The 20,697-nt window shown below is 47.6% G+C and overlaps 1 protein-coding gene across 4 annotated transcripts in view; it reads left to right on the top strand.

Annotated features, from left to right (window-relative positions):
• STAB1 (stabilin 1) overlaps positions 1-20,697 on the top strand; it is a 53,846-nt gene that overhangs the window by 20,457 nt on the left and 12,692 nt on the right. For all 4 annotated transcript variants that reach the window (XR_011681195.1, XM_071439859.1, XM_071439860.1 and 1 more), the window contains 31 exons: positions 235-315; positions 588-746; positions 1,627-1,689; positions 3,005-3,106; positions 4,006-4,092; positions 4,412-4,523; positions 5,034-5,217; positions 5,401-5,494; positions 6,374-6,532; positions 7,399-7,494; positions 7,862-7,957; positions 8,586-8,633; positions 9,503-9,633; positions 10,013-10,121; positions 10,347-10,424; positions 10,797-10,898; positions 11,370-11,477; positions 11,967-12,098; positions 12,276-12,404; positions 13,072-13,128; positions 13,932-14,027; positions 15,069-15,264; positions 15,738-15,833; positions 16,797-16,842; positions 17,469-17,548; positions 17,635-17,760; positions 18,239-18,312; positions 18,652-18,726; positions 19,307-19,426; positions 20,368-20,415; positions 20,538-20,621. Coding sequence is in view for 3 of the 4 variants with exons in the window: in XM_071439859.1 (XP_071295960.1) it covers positions 235-315; positions 588-746; positions 1,627-1,689; positions 3,005-3,106; positions 4,006-4,092; positions 4,412-4,523; positions 5,034-5,217; positions 5,401-5,494; positions 6,374-6,532; positions 7,399-7,494; positions 7,862-7,957; positions 8,586-8,633; positions 9,503-9,633; positions 10,013-10,121; positions 10,347-10,424; positions 10,797-10,898; positions 11,370-11,477; positions 11,967-12,098; positions 12,276-12,404; positions 13,072-13,128; positions 13,932-14,027; positions 15,069-15,264; positions 15,738-15,833; positions 16,797-16,842; positions 17,469-17,548; positions 17,635-17,760; positions 18,239-18,312; positions 18,652-18,726; positions 19,307-19,426; positions 20,368-20,415; positions 20,538-20,621 (3,168 nt within the window). In the remaining variant the exon portion in view is untranslated. The remainder of the gene's footprint in view (positions 1-234; positions 316-587; positions 747-1,626; positions 1,690-3,004; positions 3,107-4,005; positions 4,093-4,411; positions 4,524-5,033; positions 5,218-5,400; positions 5,495-6,373; positions 6,533-7,398; positions 7,495-7,861; positions 7,958-8,585; positions 8,634-9,502; positions 9,634-10,012; positions 10,122-10,346; positions 10,425-10,796; positions 10,899-11,369; positions 11,478-11,966; positions 12,099-12,275; positions 12,405-13,071; positions 13,129-13,931; positions 14,028-15,068; positions 15,265-15,737; positions 15,834-16,796; positions 16,843-17,468; positions 17,549-17,634; positions 17,761-18,238; positions 18,313-18,651; positions 18,727-19,306; positions 19,427-20,367; positions 20,416-20,537; positions 20,622-20,697) is intronic.

The raw sequence follows: 20,697 nt of genomic DNA on the forward strand, positions 1-20,697 counted from the left end.
GAATGAAAACCAAGGCAGCTGCCACCAGCACTGCTGTGTTTGTGGTTCTGCAAACAGTTCACACAAAGTCCTGGATTACCCTCTGACCCATTGCTTGTTTTTATGGTATTTCATGAAATGTAAACGTTAAGTCCCCTTCAGAAGTTTCTCAAGTGGCAGGAATCATGGAAGGATTATGTAAGCTACACTGAAATGACCCTTTTCATGGTACAACCCCTGTGTGTTTTATTTCAGGTGACTGTAGAGCAACTGATAATGATGCCACACATTGTTACAATGGCCAACCAGATACTTACCATCAACATTAGTGCAGATGTAAGTGTGAATCAAAACCCTTCTGTGCTAAGAGAAAGTCTGCATGTGGTTCTGAACTATGTGGTTTCAGCCAATCTCTGCTTCCTCCCCCTCTTAAAAATCTAGACTTAACTGAGATCATTGAATTAGTTTGCTTCTTATCCAATCTGTGACTCCACAAAGAGGCTTGACCATTTGTGTGGTTGCCCTTGATGCTCTGAACCATCTGTTTCCCACATTGGCTTTGTGTAGTTGATCCTGTCTAATGGGCTAAATTTGTGTTTCTGCATCAGGGAAGAATTCTGATGGATGAATCAGGAATCCCCTTAAAAATGAGAGACATTGTGGCTTCAAATGGTATTATTCATACTTTGGATGGCATCTTCATCCCTCCTTCAATCATTCCCATTTTGCCTCACAGATGCAATGAAGAGCAACATAAGATTGTGATGGTAAGTCATCTCCTCCCATTCTCATGCTCAAGCACAGCTGGTGCTTGCTGTGCACCCCACGCTCACCTGGAGGGCCAAAAGCAAGCTGTGTAAACTGCATTTGGGAAAGGTGGTCTGTCTGAGAGTTGCCCTGGTGTGAACTTCAGCAGCACTGCCAGCGTTTCTTCTGCTTGCACTTGGCACTGCTTTCCTGTTAATCAGCAAATGTTCCTTGTAGGTTGTTGTTCTTTCCATGCCCCCATCCTGCCTTGGATTCCAAAGTACATTTGCCTTTTCCTTTATGTGATCTTCTTCCCACTAGAGTTGCTAACTCGGCTGACAGTGCTTTGTTCCCACTGGTGTCCTGTAGCCTGGGCAGGAAGCAGGCATTCAGGACCTACAAATGCTGTGCAGTATTCTCACACAAATTGTTTCATACTCCTTATTTGAGGTGCTTGCTCCCCAGTTTGATAGGTTACTGAGGAAAGAAGATGAGGCTCTGAATAGTAAGAGGTTTGGGGAGACACAGTGAATCCCAAGGGGCCACAGTGTCCACATAACTTGGTGACTCAGTGAATCTTACAGCTTGGGTTCCCAAAGCTGCTTGGATTCCCAGACATTTCCAGCCTAGCAGGATGCCTCGTGGCAGAGAAACTCAGAGAGTGCAGACAACCCCAGCTTCAGGCAGGTGCAAGCATCTGCTTGAGACACATGAGAGATTTCATTTAAGTGATAAATTTGGCTCATTTCAGAGCATGGAAACTAATAGTAGTTAAATATTTCAGATACATATTGTGAGGTTTTGGATATATGTACTAGGAACAGTAGCTCTGTACATTCTTGGCATGGGGAAGGGGTTCCTTTGAGAAGATTACATTTTTGCCTCTTCTTTTCTTAACAGGGCACTTGTGTGGATTGTGAAGCCCTCAACAACAGCATTTGCCCACCTGGCAGCAAGGAAATGGTAAATATTTGTAGTTATTTCTGTAATTTCTTTGCATAATAACAAACAGGCACACTGACAGTTTCTGACTCAAGCCACTTTCAAATAAATAGGGAGCAGGAAAGGCAGGCAGCAGAGAGGCTTGTTAGAGGGTATGTATCCAAGCTTTGTGATCCCAGATTGCTACCCACTCACTGCTCTGTGCACTCTCTTATTCTGGAGTCTGCTTGCTGAATCAATGTGGAGCACGGTGAGAAATTCTGGTCTAAATGAAATTGTAGACTTGAAGCTTTTAGCACTTCTACTCTGCCTCAGGCAGAGCTTTCCTGCCCACAAGCAGGGTTTGCCAGCTGCTCCAGAGTCTCAGAAGCAAACCTGATTCCACAAGTACCATCCAGTACTGCCTCTGCCTATATCACAGCCAGAGAATCACAACAACCTTTCTGCTCTGCAGGGGGTGAGAAACAGTTTGTTCCTGGCCTGTGTTCCCTGTTGATTCAGAGATGAGCAGAGCTAGCTGAAGGTGGAGGAAGGAGGAGTGCTGCTGTTTGGGTTATCTCATGCTGAGGTTAGCAGAACAGCAAGTTCCAGGAAATGGCAATGTGAAGGCCAGACCCAAGATGTTGTTTGTGAAAGACAGAGAGGTGCTCACCACCTTTAAACTCTTGTGTCCTCTGAGAGGTCTGACTTTCAGGAGAACTTCCTAATGCTGTCTCAGCATGGATGTCTGAAGTAGAGATCTGCAAAATCACCAGTCACTCATTTTCCTCTCTGACTGAGGCTGGCAAAGTCAGAATCACCTGGGGCCCAGTTCTACCTGTGCCCAATTCCAAGACAGGAGCATTGTTCCAATGTTACTTGCAACCCTTCCTCTTATGTCTTCCTCTCTTCATCTCACCTTTGTCTTTTTCCTTCCCTTCCTCACTGTCTAATTCTCTCCTTACTCCTTCTATTCCCCACTCTCCCTCCCCTCTCGCCTCTCCTCTCTCCCATCTCTTTCCTCCCCTCTTTCTTACCCTCTATTTCTCCTCCCTGCCATCCTTATCTCCCCCTTGTCTCCTCTCCCTCCCTTCCTTCCCCTGTGCTTGCTCTCTCCCTTATCACAGATACTATTGTTAGAACTAAAGGGCAGCACCTTGGCTCAGGCCTGGGGACTCTTGGGAGCAGGAGGAGGCCACTGTGTGCCTTGGTCCATCCTAGGCCTGCCACAAGTGTGTGCTGCTCACCTTGGCTCCCCAGTGAACTTCCCCAGCTCAGAGATAGGCACAGCTGCTCTCTGCAGCAGAAAGAGCCAAGGGGAAGGTGACAGTCCTAGCAGCTTGTTTTGTTTGTGCAGGAACCAACGCTGTCCCCAAAGGAATGCGTTTACATCCATGACCCACAAGGCCTGAACGTCCTGAAGAAGGGGTGTGCCAGGTACTGCAATCAAACCATCACGGTGAGTGGGATGGAGGAACACATTCCCTCTGGGACAGCTCAGCTCTGCCCTTCCTCATTCACCAGGAGCAGCTCTGACTCTGAGTCAGGGGGCTGGATGGGGGCAGAAGGAAAGCTGTCCCCAGGACATCACATAAACGAGCTAGGTGCTTTTTGTCCAGGAGAACACAGGGTACCAACCTACTGCAGATGTTAGAAGGCAGCTCAGTTAAACCTGAGTGCAACAAATAAATAAAATAAGGAAGCCATGATTGTGTAGTGTTAACTGGAGTGTGCCAGCTTTAGCATTTCTCCCAGAGGAAGCTGAGCACAGAGAAAGTGCTATAAGCTGTGAAGTGATTGCATCCTGTTTATGAACCACTGTCAGATGGCTCAGGAAAGTCTCTCTTAGTGAATTTATGGACCTCGTATTTGTCTGCAGCTCCTGAGCTCTTGCAGTGCCAACTGTATGTAATGATTTGTGGTTGTTTCATTAAATACTGCTGATTGTTTGTATTATGATTGTTCTTCCTTTGGTCAATCATGACAAGGCCTGTAATCCAGGACTGCTACATCCCTCTGCAGGAATGCAGTTCTGGGCAAGGATAAAGGAAAAGTGAGTGGACCAGTGCTATTAAAGAATTAAAAGTTCATAAAAAACATGCATCCCATGTGTTGAAGTCACAGAGTAAGCAGAAAATAATGGTTTGTTTTGAGAAGAATTGGCTGTGAGCAGGAAGAGGGTCATTGAAAAATAATTTAGGCGCAGGAGCTCCTAAGAAACACAGATGCTAAATACAACATTCTCTTTCCTTCCATGGCAGAGACAAGGACCAGAATTTGGGAATTATGAGCACAGGAGTACTCCAGGAAATTCTTGTTAAGTCATGTCATACCTTACCAATTTTGGTTTTTTTTCAGAAACCTGGATGCTGCAAAGGGTTCTTTGGTCCAGACTGCATCCCATGCCCTGGGGGATTTTCCAGCCCATGCTATGGCAGGGGAAATGTAAGTGTGGGGGAACCTTCTGCATTGCAACAAGCAGGTGCAACAGTGTGGTTTGAGATAAGTACAATTCAGAGTTTGTGCTCCAGGGATAAACCCACAGAGGTGGTAGCAGAAGATCCAGGGAGAATGGCACATATTTAGTGAGAATTAGGTCATGGCTGTTGGACACAGCTCTTGCTGTGTGGGATCTTGTATTACTACCACCACTCTTCAAAGTCCTGTTTGTTACTGTGTGTATCAAAGTACCTTTGATGGATATTAATGCCTTGGCATTTCTCTGAGTTTCAATCACTTTGGTTTTTTCTTGTTTTCCATCCAGTGCAGTGATGGCATCCAAGGAAATGGCAACTGTCACTGCTTTGAAGGTTTCAAAGGCACAGCCTGCCATATCTGTGCAAACCCAAACAAGCACGGCGAGAACTGTGATGAAGGTTAGTAACTCTGATGGAGAGACCAAAGGAAAATTTAGAACAAAGATAATGGTACAAATTCATGTATATTAGTTTCCATTCTGGCAAGACCAGCATCATGAAAGAAGTGACAAAAATCTCATCATGTGTGTCCCTTCAAACAACACTGGAGAAAACATTTGATATGTTTGATATGACAGTGGTGATGTCTTGGAAACATCAACCTAATTTAGATCTCTCCTGCTAGGAAACAAAAGAGAGTTGACAATGACCTTGAGCTTGATAGCCTGTTTGGAGTCTGTTCTTACAGCCTATAGAAAACATGGACCCAGGCAGTCGCAGGATCTGTTCCCTGGCCAGGCTTAATTTGTGATGGATGTCTGTAAGCAGACATCCCCTCTGCCAAAAAAAAAAAAAAAAAGGAATGATTATTTGGTGTCACAAGAGATTGTGAAGGAAAGTTGGAAATCTACAATTGTGGTGGATTCTGGGCTTTCTGTACTCACTGATCTTACTGCATGTCCTTGACAGATTGTGGCTGTGTCCATGGTGTCTGTGACAACAGGCCTGGCAGTGGCGGGGTGTGTCAGTCCTGGTCCTGCAAGGAAGGCTACACTGGGAAATTCTGTGACAAGACCTCCAGGAACTGTGGCCCCAGTGGGCTGTCCCAGTACTGCCACCAGCACGCTGTCTGCAGCCTGAATGACACAGCAAGGTCAGTCTGTGTGGCATGTTCGGGGCACATTGTCATTGTACATGGCTGCCACCCCTGTGGCTGTGTGTGGCTGTGTGCTTGGTGCACAGCATGGTTTGAGTGACTCAGCCAGCCTGCTAGTCATAAATCTGCCTGCTCAAGGGACTGCTCTACCTGTGTCCCTTTTGTGTTTATACTTTTAAGGTGCATCTGCATGGATGGATACGAAGGGGATGGGTTTTCCTGCCAGCCCATTGACCTGTGCAGTCAGCCAGAACGGGGAGGTTGCTCACAGAATGTAAGTGGGCTCAGACTGTGAAGTGTGGAGAGGCAGCTCCTCTCAATCAGTGCAGGGATCCAGGGCTCCTGGGACTGTTACAGATTTTGTGTGCTGATTTTTCCTGTCTGTCAGATGAGGTGGAATAACAAGTGCCTTGGCATAGTCATTGTAAAGATGTCAGTCATTTGAGCTGGTACCAAATATGACACTCCAAGGATAGTTTGGCTGGTTCACACCAGATATTTTATCAGCCACACAGATTAGCTGTACAGATAATTTTTGATTTGCAATGATATTCCCCTCAAGCTCATCTAACATGTGTTACTTTCTCTGTAACTTAACTGTGAGATCCAACACATATTCCCAGTAACCATCAACACTACATTTGTATCCATGTGATGCTTCATGTTGGAAATTACTGCCAAATGGTCAAACCTCATCATAAATTAGACCCTTCAGTCAGAGGAAGACATTGGGCCATATACAAGAGAATAGGATGGCACTGAATACAAAGTAGGTCTTCTCCTGAGGGAGATCTGCCATCTATCATTGATTCCATCCCAGACAGGAGATTGTGGTCCCCCTCTTCAGGGAATACTTTATTGTGTAATGGAAGAGCTTTACACAATGATAATGAATGCCCTGTGAGTTCTGAGCCACCTTAGACACAAATGTCTACCTCTCTGAAAACACAAAATGTTTCCAGAATCACTTTATTATGAAGTTTTCTATGACTTTTCTGGAGAAGATGCTTCCACCTCCCATCCCCAGTGCTGGAATCAGAGTTGGTCAGTCAGAAATTCTCCGCAGTGTCAGGAAGGAGATTTATTGCTGTATTTTCATTGCACTCTCTCCCTTCTGCTGGGTGTAATTCCTTCTCTGTCCCTTCTCCTGAAGGCCCTGTGCACCAGTACAGGCCCTGGCACTGCCACCTGCCAGTGCAATGTGGGCTGGACTGGGGATGGCAAGGCCTGTGTGCCCATAGACAACTGCATGCTGGAGAGCAGAGGGAGCTGCCACCTCAACGCCGACTGCGTCTACACCGGGCCTGGGCAGGTATGAGCAAGGCTGAGCAGCCTGCTGGTAGGAATAACACTCCCTCAGCTGCTCTCAGGTGGACTTGGGCTAACAGAGGTAAAAGCTGGGCTGGCCAGCAGCCAAGCTTGCTTGTCCACTGCCAGAAACACCAGCTACAGCTGCAGTACCACTGGAAAGTGCACTTGCATGTGAGGTGCACTGGTGTGCTCAGGACTGCTGCTTGACCCTGGGACTTGTGCAGCAAAGGGACAGGACTGCACTCTGTAATACAGCTTGACCTAAGGCAGCAGCTGCTGCATGCCCCTGTCCCAGACCACAGCACTGAAGAGCATGTGAGCTGTTCAGACAGTCTGTGCAGGGAGCTGGGCCAAGAGCAATGCATGCTGAGGGAGGAGGAAGAAGGTGCGCGTGAGAGGAGACTTCTCAGTGTGCTGCTTCTCCCCAGTGAGCATGGGGAGCTTTGTATAAGGTGCTGAAAAAAGGTACAAAAGCTGTAGCAGAGTTTAGTGAGGTGAGATGTGCAAGTCCTCTGCTAGATATCTTCAAAGCAGGAAGCTTTGAAATTAACTCCTCTTTCTGCCATTCACAAAGTCTGTGTCGTTCCCTGAAGACCTGGAAACAAAGGAGGAAACCATCATCTTCCAGTGGCCCACACAGCCAAGCAATGCAGGGGATCAATGTGCTTGAGCAACCAGGCAGCCTGTGTGCTGTGATAGAGGATGATGTCCTGCTAAGAAAACAACTCCACATTTCCAGGTCTTGAGGGACCAGGAAGAAAACTTGGGAAAATAAATTAAGGACAGGTTTTGCTGCCTTAGACATTTTTTGGATAGTAAATGAGGATGCTCTGGTAAGTCTATAAAACTGAAATATCTTTCTTGCAGAGCGAGTGTGTCTGCAAGAGGGGTTATGCTGGTGATGGCCACAGCTGTGATGCCATCAACCCCTGCCTCATGGACAATGGTGGCTGCCATGACCTGGTGAGTAGTTAAGGAGCTGTCCTCAGGCTGGCAGGGCAGGGCAGGCTCACCTGCTCACTGACAGGTTTTGCAGCAGCCATGGCATTGAGAGAATTGCAAAGGTTTATGATATGTCATCTTACTGCACTGATGTGCTCCAAAGATGGATCCTCTGATTTTTGTGGGTTCACACTACCAAAGCAATCACCCAGGCTTGGCTGCATGAGGGGAACACTCAGTGCCACCATAAAGGCAGCAGGGGGAAGGAGTTTGTGTGTGCCACTCAAGCCCAGCCTTTAGAAGGCCAGAATTCAACACTGATATGGGTGTAACACTACATAACCTGTGTTTGCTCTCTAATTTCTTCTTCCTTTCCTTGTATTTGCAGGCTACCTGTGTACCCCTTGGTGGAGGAGAGAGATCCTGTGTTTGCTCTGAAGGCTACTTTGGGGATGGCATGACATGCTATGGGGACATTCTAAAAGTTAGTGAGCAGCAAATGTCTGAGGCCTTCTTGAGACTGGAGAGAACTGGCTGGTTCTGCTCTCTCTTTACTTTTCCATTTTACCTGAGTAAATGACTGACTCCTACCAGCATCAGCGTGAAGCCCAAGTGAATTCCAAGGCCACAGGCACAGAAGTGATGCCAGCACTAATTACTGCCAGTGAAAGCATTATTTCTAAGCTGCCTCACCCCTGTGCAGGGAGCACCTGTCCTGTGCAATAAGTCATCTTTCCTTCATTGTTAGGAAAGTTTTTCAGGTCAGAGCTGTCAGGCCTATTTTCTATCTTTAGAAATATCAAAGGCCATTGTGGATTCAATCTTTTGTCCCTGATACACATGAACTCATTGAAGATGAGTTGAAAATAGTTTATTTATTTGGAAGTATATATTTTTAATGGCCGAAGTTTGGTTTTAGAAGTGCCCGTCTCTCCTCACAATACATGGTGCCTGTAATGGTTGTGAAGTGAGAAGAATGTTGAAGTCATTGTTGCCAGATTTGATATTGCCAGATTTGGTATTTGATATTGCTCCTTTCCCCCAACCCAAGTCCCCCAGCCCTGTACCCTGTGCTTAGCAGAGGTAACTCTTCTGTTGTTTCTATTTGAAAGGAGCTGGCCAGGAATTCCCACTTTGTAGGCTTCTACAACTGGGTTAAGGTAAGAGAAACCACAGGACACCCACATGGGTAAGTTCTGTAGAAGTGAAGTCTGTGAATGAGTCTGTTAGAGGACAAGAAACTCCAAATATCTTTTTCTTTAGAGAAAACAAAGCAAAGCAAATGAGAAATGGTTGCAAAACAGGCATGTGGAAAAGCTGTGGAGTTGTGGTAGAATGAGGGTCATGAGTGTGTCTTGGGGGCTTTGTTTCTCTCAGGAGAGGAAGCTGAGGCTGTGTTACACCTAATTTTCATGGTTGTACCACCTGAAATTCCTTGCCATCAAAAAACAGCACAGAAGGGAGAGAAGGGGTAGCATTATAACCCTGTCTTTCAGAAGAATGTCCTTGGGACATTAGACTGCATGTTTGTTCCTTTTCTCATTGCTGTTTTCTGCCTCTATGTGGGAATAAGAGAGACCCTCCAGAGACTGCACTAAGTGTGTGGAAACTCACTGTGATGGACAGTCTCTAATTTGAGCTTTAGCTCACCTGACCTGCTGCACAGAAAATTGCTTTTGCCAGCAGTTATCTTGGTCCCTCCCCCAGGACTGATGTTGGGCATTCAAAAAGGATTTATGGATATGATTGAACGTGTTTGAAGGAAAACTGAATTGGGAAGGTAGAGCTTAAAGCAGCAGGTTTTCCCTTGGCAATGAGGTGCCAGCTGTTGTGGCCAAAGCACCTGTGGCATTCCTTGCTTGCCATGCCAGGAGAGGCAGGAGACCCTGCTGTGCTGCTGAGCACCTGCCCTGTTCCTCCACATCCCTTTCACATGGCTGGGAGGGCGGGATGGCTGCTGGGGCTATTTTGCACTATAGATGTGGCAGGGGAGTGTCTTATTTGTTCATTTTTGTGCTTTGGACAACAGAAATCTCTCTTCAGCATCCCAGCAGGAGCCAATGTCACTGTCCTGGTGCCATCAGAGGCAGCTATCAAGAACTTGAGCAATGCTGACAAAGATTTCTGGTTGACCCCTTACATGCTGCCCTTTTTAGTCAGGTACGAGGAGCCTCCTGACTTTGCTTTACTGGGCTAAGCAACAGTAACAGAGCCATGAAATGGGTTTTTTCTTGTGCATGACCAATGAGGACATACCTTGAGATAAATATAGAAGTAAATTTAAATATCTAGCAGGCAAAAAATTAGGTAGGCATTCAAAACATAACAGACCACAGACCATGGGAAGTGGGTTTATTTTTCATGTATTAGCAGAGAGATTTTCCCAGTCAGATGGCATCAGAACAATTCTCTCCATTGTTCTCTCCTCATGCTAAAGTACTTCCTGTGAGAGATGTGAATGTTGGGTGGTATGGTCTTATCTCCCTGTCATTACCATCACTTCCCTAATCTTTTCTTTATCTGATTTTGTTCCCCACAGAGCCCACTTCCTTGAAGGTGTCTTCACTGCTGAAAAGCTCAAAAAGTACGGGCCAGAATTACCCACTCTCAACCCACAGACCAGATGGCAGATAAACACCACGAGTGGCGTAAGGCTTTCTTACATAAGAAATGTACCAAGCTCAAATTTAACTGCTGAGGGGCTGCTGTTCCCAGTGGGGAGCCTGGGTGGGACACTGGTGCCCTCAAATGCAGGCATCTTTCACAAACTGTACCCAGATTAACCATGAGCAGCCTTGAATGAACAATGTATTTGTTTTGCACTTGCTTGGCACTTCCTGACCCTTTCGCTTCTCCCTCTGGTTCTTGTGCAGGTGTTGACCATCCAGAATGCAGCTGTAGTTATCAGTGACATCCCTGCCAGCAATGGCATCATCCATGTCCTCAGCAAGGTATGTCAGTACATGTGGCACTGGGAAATGCTGCAGTTGTAGCAGCAGGGTTGTGTAGCAGCCTCTGTTACAGGGCCAAGGAGGAGCACAAGTCTGGATGGTTAGGAAGGGATATAAGGGCAAACTATATGAGGTTATCACAAGGTCCTGACAGATGTTTCCTGTGCAGCAGTGTTCAAAGTTTAAAACATTTGTCTCCAGGACCAGTGGGAGGAGAGTTCCCCTTCTCTTGGCTGATAGAAGAGTTCAGACTATTGCAGGACTGTGTAAAATGAGATCTTTTAATTGCCTTTCTTGCAAGCAGGGCAGGAGTCCAGTGAGATTCCCCTCAGCCCCTTGCTCAGCCTTGCTCTGTACCTGCTTTTTCCGCAGGTTTTGTTGCCCTCCCCAGCAGATATCCCCCCGAGCCCTCCTGGTCTGCAGGAGCAGCTCAGCACTGTGGCCTCCTTCAGCACATTCCAGGAGCTGCTAGAGGTAAGCACTTGAGCACAGCTGTCACTGTCACAGCAGTCTTTGGAGCAAATGCCACCTCCCCCTGTACTGGGGACATAAATCTGGGCTGCCTGGTAAGAAAGGGAGACTGTGTGTGTTCTGCATGAGGGGTCTTCTAGGAAAGCTTTTGAGCAGCCAGAATTACATAATTACAGTGAGATCTCTGGATCACTGCCATGTGTTGCAGTGGAAGATGACTTGTCTACTGCAGGTGTTCTGATGCCTGTACAAGGCAGAGAAAACCAGAATAAAGAGAAGGCTTTTTCATAGCTGGGAAGCTGCTCTTGTGTCAGCCAGGACAAGGAGCAAGCAATCAGATGTGTATGGCTGAGTAGAAGTTGTATATCCTATTTTCAAACTTTTCCTCTTGCCTTTGTAATTGATCACATGTGTGGTTTGGATTTTAGTGAGTACAAGGGTAATTGCTAATGTCACTGTTTGGACATTTTGTAGGAGTACCAGCTCATTGGGAAAGTTGAGTCCTCTGAACAATACACAATTTTTGTTCCTGGAAATAACTCCATTGAGGAGTACTGCCGTGCTGCCAATGTGACCCAGCTGGTAAGCTCACTGCTTGCTTGCAGTTTGAGTATGTGTTGTGGTGGGTGCAGGGGCAGGTACACTGCCAAATAGTAAACAAGCTCGGGGATTTCAGCATGCAGAGGAGATGAATATCTGATGCTAAAAGCTGGGAGAAATGTGGCAGAGAAATAAGAGGATTTCCAGGGGTGTTGCAGTGGGACCTGAAAAAAATATTTGGACCCCAAGGGCAGAGTAAATTAGTATGTGGATAGATGGCACAACATCTTCCACTTCCTGGCTGGCAGTGGCAATTTTCAGGCTTCTGAAAGGTTCCAAAAAACATTAATGGATTCATCAAGTATCAGAATCATTAAGTGTGATCAGTCATCTGTGACAGAGAGTTACTAGGCTCTGTGGCATTAATTAGCCATTACAGGTGCTTGGGAACACGTCTTATGCCATACCTCTGACTGAATTGTAATCTAGGAAGTCAAAAGACTCCAAACCTTTGTATTTTTGTGGATTTAGGACAATGAAACAGTGCAGTACCACATTATTCTGGGAGAGAAGCTCTTGCCTGCAGACTTGAGAAGTGGAGTTCACAAGAACAGCATGTTAGGGCTCTCCTACTGGCTGATGTTTTACCAAAACAGCACTCAGGTAAGGGAGGCAGGCTGTTCTGGATTGACCCATCACTTCCTAAGGCAGGTGACCCAGTACTCCCATTTCTCTTTTGTACACCCTCACAAATTTACTGCTGGATTGTTGGAGCTGCCAAGCAATCCATGCAGAAGGAGATGAAGGTTATTGTCTCAGCTGCTGTCTCCTGCTTTGCAGAAGTTTGTCAATAACATTCCTTTGGATGGACAGTCCTTTGAGACGAGGAATGGCATCCTGCTCGGGGTGTCCCAGGTGCTCCAGGTCCAGAAGAATCGCTGCACTGCCAATACCACCACCATACTGAAGGTAATGCTGATGTCCAAGGAGCTGACACCACATTTCACGGGGTTCCTCCACCTGCTGAGCCAAACTGATGGGTAACAGACAACTCCCTTGGCTGCCCTCATGGATGACACAGTAGCTTGTGGTGTAACCCCAGATGAGCCTCATGAAATGGGACATTGTGGAGATTTGGCACCTCTTACCTGGAGATTCTGTACATCTAATGCAGCTCTTGTGCAGATCATGTTCAGCTCCCTTGCTGAGCCTCCCAAATACTCAGCTGTGGAAGGAAAATCCAGCCCAATTTTTGCATGCCATGACCACAAGCTCCCTTAGAAAATGCTCCCTGGTTTGCCTGGAGTCATGGACAAAACTCCAGCTTGCATGTACCTTGTGGCTCATGGCAATTAAGCCACTAAACCTGAAGATTGCAGTGTCAGACTGCCTGCTACAGCTCAGGAAAAAAAGTATTTGCAGCCTTGTGTGAAGGAACCCCAGGCCTACAAAAATCCCTGAGATTCAGGAAAGGTGTGACATGCGATCTCTTCTTTTGGTGTTTTGAGCCACAGAGATAAAAACATCTTTGTCCCAGGCAGCAGCCTGTAGAGCAGCCTTTGTTATTCAAGATTAGTGTCCTGGTGTGATGTGGGTAGAGGCACACTGGTGACTTGTCCTGTTCTCTGTGCCCTAGTCAAGGTGCGGCAAGTGTGACAAGGGGATCAAGTGTCCTTCTGGATCAGTTCTTTTGGTGAGTCTTGGATTCATGGCTCAGCTCACAGACTGGTTGCAGATAGTGCTTTGGGATCCTTTTATTGCTCTATAGGTGTCATCTTGATACCTGAAAAAATGTGCCCTTGAGTCCTCTGTGGCTTGTCCAGGGCCAAAGTTTGCAAGAAAAAGCACAAACCAAGGGAGAGTTACACAGAGGGAAAAACATGGACATGAATCATGAAGCTCCACCCAGAGCTGGCACCAGGTTTTGCCTGAATTTCGAGAGCCTTTTCATTTTCCCACTTAACAGGGAATAAGAGATGTCTTTTTTATTATTTTTTTATTTTATATTTGACTATTTTGACATTATCATCAAGGAAAGCCTATTTAAGAGTGCCTGTAACAATTTCCCTGTCTGGACCATTGATTTGTTCATGCAGATGGGCTGGTTGTGCCTGCAGCTTGTTTGTGAGTGAGTGACAAACATATCCAGAGAGGAAAATAGCTAAGCATTTCATTTCCATGCTGGCTGTGAAATGCCTAGCAGCTACATCTGGCTTCTTAGGCCTTGCTGCTTTACCCTATACCCAAAAATTCCCAATTCTTTTTTTCTCAGTATGCAGACTAACGTGTACCATGGGTTTGGCAGGTAAAAAAGACTCTATGTGGTGACTTCACATCCAGAGATGCTTCATTGGTCTCAGCTCTGGATAGTTCAGATTTTTAGGGCTATTCCTGTCAGATACAAAGCAAGAACAATGCCATATGCACCAAAATGTACATTATTTGTCTAAATATTGTAGTATCTCCTAAGTGTGTCTATGTTGATTATATCCTCAGGAGCCCCTTGGAAGAGGGAATCTCGCCAAATGCAGATTGCGCTCTGCAGGTGCAGGAACAACAGGTTGCCATTTCACCTGTGCAAAAGTTTCTCTGGTGAGCAAAACACTTGCCTCTGATTCATTTTGGCAAAAGCAAGATAGATGGGTGTGAGAAGCACAGCCATGGAAGTGCAGGCTGTGCTGAAATCCTGGCTGTGATTGTGCCATTGCATAGCTGAGACAGGGGCTGTCTGGGAATCGCTCTCTATCAGGAGGTGGAGGGCACTGGAACAACAAAAGATCTGCAGAAATGTCTGCTCCGTGATGGATTGGGACCTGCTGCTTCGGGATTGTTGCTCTGGGTTTTGTCCTGCAGAGGAAGAGAAGGAGTTGAATGTTTGCAGTCTGGTTTCCAAAGGAAATGAGGCATGAGTGATGGTATTCTGCTTGTGCCTGTGCCTTCCCAAATAACTGATGACTCATTGGAGCTGAACCAAAGGGAGGAGCAGAAGGTCTCACACCTCATGTGTGTGTTATGGCCCCTACCAGTTTTGTGAAAATGGGTTGCTGGAAGAAAACACTTAAAGAAAAGATGGTAAAAGAAAGGCTTGTGTGAATTGACATCTTCTAGGTGTTGCAGGATCACTTTGAAAGTTTAGAGGGAATGGGAAAATGAAAAGGAAGAGGGGGCATTAGACTTATTGTACTCACATAGAGAGTTTGAGCCAGCACTTGTACCTCATTTGGCACTTTTGCATTGTTTCATTAAATGTTGTTTCTCATCATCTCTAATGTCTAACTTTGTCCTCTCATGATTTTCTTTCCTCCATGGGTAGATGCAGAAAGAAGTGAGAGCAATTAAATCAGGTTTTGGAACCAAATCACCTCCTGCCAGAGCCTCTCTCTGCTCTGAGGACACAGGCAGGAGACAGGCTGGAGGGCACAGGATATTTCAGTTATTCACCAAAGGGGCCATGTTTCTCAAGGGCAGTGCAGCTTTACATGAACACCTCATTTCAGGGTGTTCACTCCATCCTACCAGTTCCTTCCACGTGCTGTCAGAAATTATGGCTGTCACACAGAGAGGGGAACCAAGCTGTGCCCTGTCTGTGTGCACAGGATGGCTCACCCCAGCTTGTTCTTGTTGGTTTTCCAGACATCCGTCTGCTGCCCCGGCTACTACGGCCACATGTGTGAGATGTGCCCCGGGAAGCCGGGCCGGTGGTGCTCGGGGAACGGGGAGTGCCAGGACGGGCTGCAGGGCAGCGGGGAGTGCCGGTGCCTGGAGGGGTTCCACGGCACCGCCTGTGAGATGTGTGAAGTGGGACGGTTCGGAGCCGACTGCAAATCAGGTGACACCGGCGGCTGTGGCAGCTTGGCTCTACCAAACTGCTCGCAAGGGCAGAAAGGTGGCCACGTCTCAGTTCTCTGGAGGGGTGGTGGGAGAGCAGAAATGTGCCAAGGCTCTGAGACATGCAAATGGCTGCCAGGTCTCTGAGACAGAAGCAGCAGGAGCGAGCACTTGTGGCCAGCCAGAGGAATGGTCCCATTTTGCATCCTCAAACCAAGCATGTGCTGTGCTGTGCTGCTCTTCCTGCTGCCACCCAAACTACAGCAAGCACAGGCAGGTGATCTCTTCCTGGGCTTTTTGGCCTGGCAGTGAGGGATCAAGAGCTGATACTCCTGTGACTTTTTCTTTTGATACTCTTGATGGCAGTTTGATGTGTTGGATTAGTAACAGAGCAGACAATGAAATGGCAGCAAGGCTCTGCTGGTGAGCCCTGGCTGGTTTGGTTTGACAGTGGTATTTGTATTTTCCCTGCAGAATGTGCCTGTGACAATGGCATTTGTAACGATGGACTGCAAGGGGACGGGAGCTGCGAGTGCTTCCCAGGATGGACGGGCCCCACCTGCCAGGAAAGTACGTGAGTGTGAAGGGCCCCTGCTGTACCAGTGGCAGAGAAATCTGAGGCATCCTATCAAGTTTTCAGAGCGGCTCTGTCTGCTCTGACCACGGAGTCACATGTACTCTGCAGTCCCCCAAAACATTTTCAGTCTCTGCTGTCTCATTCCTGCACACAAGCTGCATTTGCTGTGACTTCCCCAACCATTTATTTTGGTTAACCAAGAAAAGCCTATCCCTGTTTCTACCTCCACTGAGGTTAGAGGCACCTCAAAAACAGCCCCTAGTTCTAGGAGAGAAATGGGAGCTTCCAGCCACGTTGGGTTGGTCATGACTCCTGTTGCTTTCCTAAGAAGGTGTTAGGGCTAGATTTGAATTTTCAAAAGGCCCCAGTGTGTTTGCTGAGCTGCTTTTTCTGCTCACAGATTGAGTGACTCAGGTGAGCTCAGGCTGTGGTGTGCAGTCTTCAACAAATCTGTCATTGTGTGTCAAAATAACATGTTGGAGATGGATTTGGGATTTTCATTTGAGTGAGGAGAATCCTGAGCTTATAAATACCTTGAGATTTTAAAGGTTTACACATAAAGGTTGATTTTATTGTGAATTTAGAAATAGAAATCAAGCAGAGCTGTCCCATCTAGTGTAAATGTCAAGCATGAAAGCAGTTCATCTTTTGCTTCAAAAGGGCCAAAACCAAATGGCTCTGTGTTCTGGGTTAACAAGGTTTCAGTCCTTGTTTCGTTCTGACCAGTGCAGAGGCCACACAAATAAAATCAAGTCAAAAAAAATCAATTAGCACAGACAGAGAATATCAAATTCACTCCCTTGCAAAGTGCAAAAACATAAATCCCATTAAATTTTCCTGCTGCCACATAGGACAAGAGAGTTAGCATCACTCCTGGTTTTAAGGCTCCTTTTCTCTAGATGGCAGAAATGGCCCCAGCTGAAAATTCCAAGTTCTATTTGTATTTTCTCTTGCAGGAATCAAGATTGACTTATGCAATAACACTTGCCATCAAATGGCCAAGTAAGTGCAGGAGAGGGGCTGAGTCGCCCGTGAGTGTTTGTGTGAGTTTTACACAGAGGTGATTCTGGCTTAGGGCTTGGCAGAGGGCTGGCAGAAGATGCCTACTCATCAAAGATGCACAATTGTCAGTTCCTTTCTGGGAACTCTCTTTGGACCTGAGCCACATGTAGTCTCCCCAAGGATTTTGTCTGTCCAGGCATAAACCCATTCTAAGTTCCTTCAGCATGTGTGGATGGCAGAAAGCAGAGAGATTCCAAGGTACTCCAAGGCTGGCCTTATTCGTGGAGCAAGTCAACCAGCCAAGGAATGAAACAGGGCTGGAATGACTCCCCCATGTCCCCCTCTCCATCCATTACCCACACTCCTGTTTTAGGCAGGGACCCTGCCATCCCCCTTGCATCTTGCAGAGGCCCATGGGTGTGGTGAGAGTGCATGTGGGAGGCCTGGGCTGGACACCAGGTCCTGGCCAGCGTGACTGGAGTGTTTGGACCTGTAAAGGAATACCTGGAGTGTGCCTCCTGTGGTCATTGTGGTCTCTTGCATGTGCCAGATTTGAACAGTGCTTCCCCCCAGCTGAGCAAATCAGGAGGTGTTGTCAGTGATTGTTTGTCCCTGTCTTGTTTCAGCTGCCTCAACAGCTCCACAGATTCCCAACCGACCTGCTTCTGCTCTGCTGGATACACAGGGAATGGGACCCACTGCACAGGTGTGTCCAGCAAACACAAGGTGAAATAAATGGCAGGAAGCTGCCAGAGGAAAGATCACTCAAGCTCCTCTTGTTTTTGGTCACAGAAATAGATCCCTGCACTATTGACCACGGTGGCTGCTCCGTGCATGCTGTGTGCACCAAAGTGTCCCCAGGAGAGAGAACCTGTGCTTGCAAGGAAGGCTATGCTGGGGACGGGACACTCTGCATGGGTGAGGACTCAGGGTGTGTTTTGGGGGTAGCAGAGGAGCAGCATCAATACTGAGGGGAATTTCAGACTAAAACACCAGTGTTTTCATCTCAGACAAAGAGATTCCTGCAAGGTTTCTTGCTCTTATGCATGTCATGGAAAGGCCCAGGGACAGAGGGTAAGGGCAGTCTCCCACAGTGGTGCTCTGGGTGAAGATGGAGCTAGGGGGAGTCCAGTCCTCTCATATTCTTTAAAGTGCACCCAGACAGGCTTGGAATTTTCTGTGGGCAGATTTGTCACAGCTCAGAGACCCACATGTGTCAGGAGTAACTTTGTAGTTGTACCCTATTCCTATTCTATCACAAGACACTTTCCCAGGAAAGTGTTCTCCAAGCTGGAAAAGTTCTCCCTGTTGCTTTCCCAAAACCTCCTTGGACCACCAGTTCCTAGCTGCCTTGAGCAGCCCTCAGCAATAACTTGGCCTTATTGTTTTGCTGCAGAAATTGATCTCTGTCTGGAAAGCAATGGGGGCTGCCATACCCACGCAGAGTGCACCAAAACAGGCCCAAAGAAGGTGAGTGTGTGGGGTGGATGTCAGGGCAACATTATCATGGAAGCTGTCACAGCTGTCACTAGAGACACTTCTGTCCATTGCAGTGCTTTGTGCTTTCTCCCTTCCATGCAGAGAAGGTTCCTTGGAAGAGCATGAAAACATTGCTGTTTCCATGAGAGCAAATGGCTTTGCTGGCCAGAGGCTGAAGGCAGTCTTGGGTTATATTTATTGTGGACACAAGCTTGGTTATCCATGGAGGCAGCAATGGTTGCTACACCACATGCCTTCTGTCCAGGGCAGCCCTTGTGTGTTTCCTTTATTTGGTCCAAGTTTGAGCCCAAGGCTCTGTTCTCCCTCCAGGTCGCCTGCAACTGCCTGCCTGGTTACAGTGGGGATGGTGTGAGCCACTGCAACCCCATCAACCTGTGTGAACAGGTATGTCAGCATTTGGCTGCTTCCAGAGGTGAAGGCCACAGCCTGGGAGTGTTCCCTTCTCCCAGGAGTTAACAGCAGGAACAGCATTAGCTGGTTGGTTGGAGCTGAAGTCTTGCTTTTCCACATACTGAAGGATTTCCTCGTGTGTTTGGCCTCCATTGCCTCCTGCAGTCACTTGCAGTTGTGTCTGTCACCCAGCATTCCCTCGGGGTGGAAAGAGGGACGTAGGGTTGGAGGCATGTGGGCTTTTTCCTTTGTGTCCATTTTGTGTGGGATGTGCTCAAAAGCATCAGAGTGTTCTGGGCTCAAGGGCATCACTGCCATTGAAACTGTCCCTCTGAATCAGGGGCTTTGTCGTGGACCCTGTGTTCCAAAGTGAGGTGTAAAAATCTTATTTCATGGGAGGATTTGGTGCTGGGAAGCCCTTGAGAATTTGGGTGAGGTTTATTCTAAGGCACTAAACAGAGGAGGGGGTGGTTTCCTTTCACTGGGCTGGATGGAGTTTGCAGCTCCCACACACAAGCAGCAGTTCAGGTGGTGGGAGAAGCCCCTCCAAGCAGCCTTTTGCTTTCCCTGCCAGAACAATGGAGGCTGCAGCCCCTTTGGGCTCTGCAAGTACACAGGCCCTGGCACTCGGAACTGCTCCTGCTCCTGGCACAGCATTGGAGATGGCTTCACCTGCCGTGGCAAAATGCATCAGGTGAGAGGCCTGTGCTGCACCTTCTGTGTCCCCTGCCCTGTAGCAAATCCACTCCCTCCTCTCAGATCTTGGTGTCACATTGACAGGTGTGTGGTGTGGGAGAGGACACAGGTGCTCTGAGCAAACTCTCCATAAATCATAGGTGTGTTTGGTGTGCCAGCTATGGGACATGGCAAAGTGACTTTGTTCCAAAGGGAAGGAACACTCTACTGCTGTCAGCAACATTGGCCATACCTCTGGGGGACTGATTGCTTCATGTCATAAACAAATGGGAGTAATCTTGTTTTTTCCCAAGACAACCCACTTCTGCCCAGTGGGATGAGGGCAGGTATCCCTTGTGGCCATGCCAGGACTTGGGACCCAGCCTGGTGGGCAGCAGTCTGTGTCCAGTCCTCTTGCCAGTACAATGGCTGTCCTTGGGCAAACTGGTGACCTTTTCAGGCAGTGCCAAACAAAGCAGTGCCCACAGCAGAGCTGTGAGAAAAGAGTGTGTGCCTCTGCTCTTACTGAAAGTCAGTGTGGTGAGGAGAGGTCCTTTGTCTTCTAGGGTATGTCTGCCCTCTGGACAGCATCCCAGAACTGGCAGTGGCAGCACAGTGAGATTAAAGCAGAGATTTTGTGAAGCACTCGAGGTGTCCCACGAGCACAGGGCAGTTACCCATGAGAGGTGCTGCAGGACCAGCCAGCCTTCATCTTCTGGCCACTCCATCCTGCAGCACTTGTGAATGGTGCAGGCAGAGCTCACTGCAGCACCCATGGCATCTGTGCCTGCAGAGCTGGTGAGGGAGGGAGGGAGAGAAAATCACTGTGGTGTGCCAGGAGAACTGGTGTCTCTTGGGGTGGGAGAGTGACTCAGAGTGGAAGGAGCAGGTCACTGTGCTGGCTGGGGAGGAACCAGTGGAAGGGACCCTGCTAACACCAGCTGATTCCCTTTGTTTAAGGAGCTCGGAAGGATTCCAGATGCATCCGTGTTCTTTAGGATGATACAGGTTGGTGACAGCTTTGTCCTTGTCTCTGTGTAGTAAATCCCACCTTGGGCTTTCTGCAAAGGATCTTGCTAACTGGAACAATGTTTTCTGCTCCCCTTCCCACAAATGCTCTTCTAACACAGGCAGAAAGCATCAAAGAGCTCAGTGGGGCAGGGCCTTTCACTATCTTCGTCCCACAGACAGATTTCATAGGAAACACCACAGTGGTAAGTGCCCTCCCATGCCAACTCTGTCGGGTGTTTGACAGCTCCAGTTGTGGCAATGTCCCCCCTAGGACTGCTC

Source organism: Agelaius tricolor, unplaced genomic scaffold (assembly GCF_023055355.1).
Source record: "Agelaius tricolor isolate 1412-34295 unplaced genomic scaffold, bAgeTri1.0.p SCAF_14, whole genome shotgun sequence".
NCBI lineage: Eukaryota > Metazoa > Chordata > Aves > Passeriformes > Icteridae > Agelaius > Agelaius tricolor.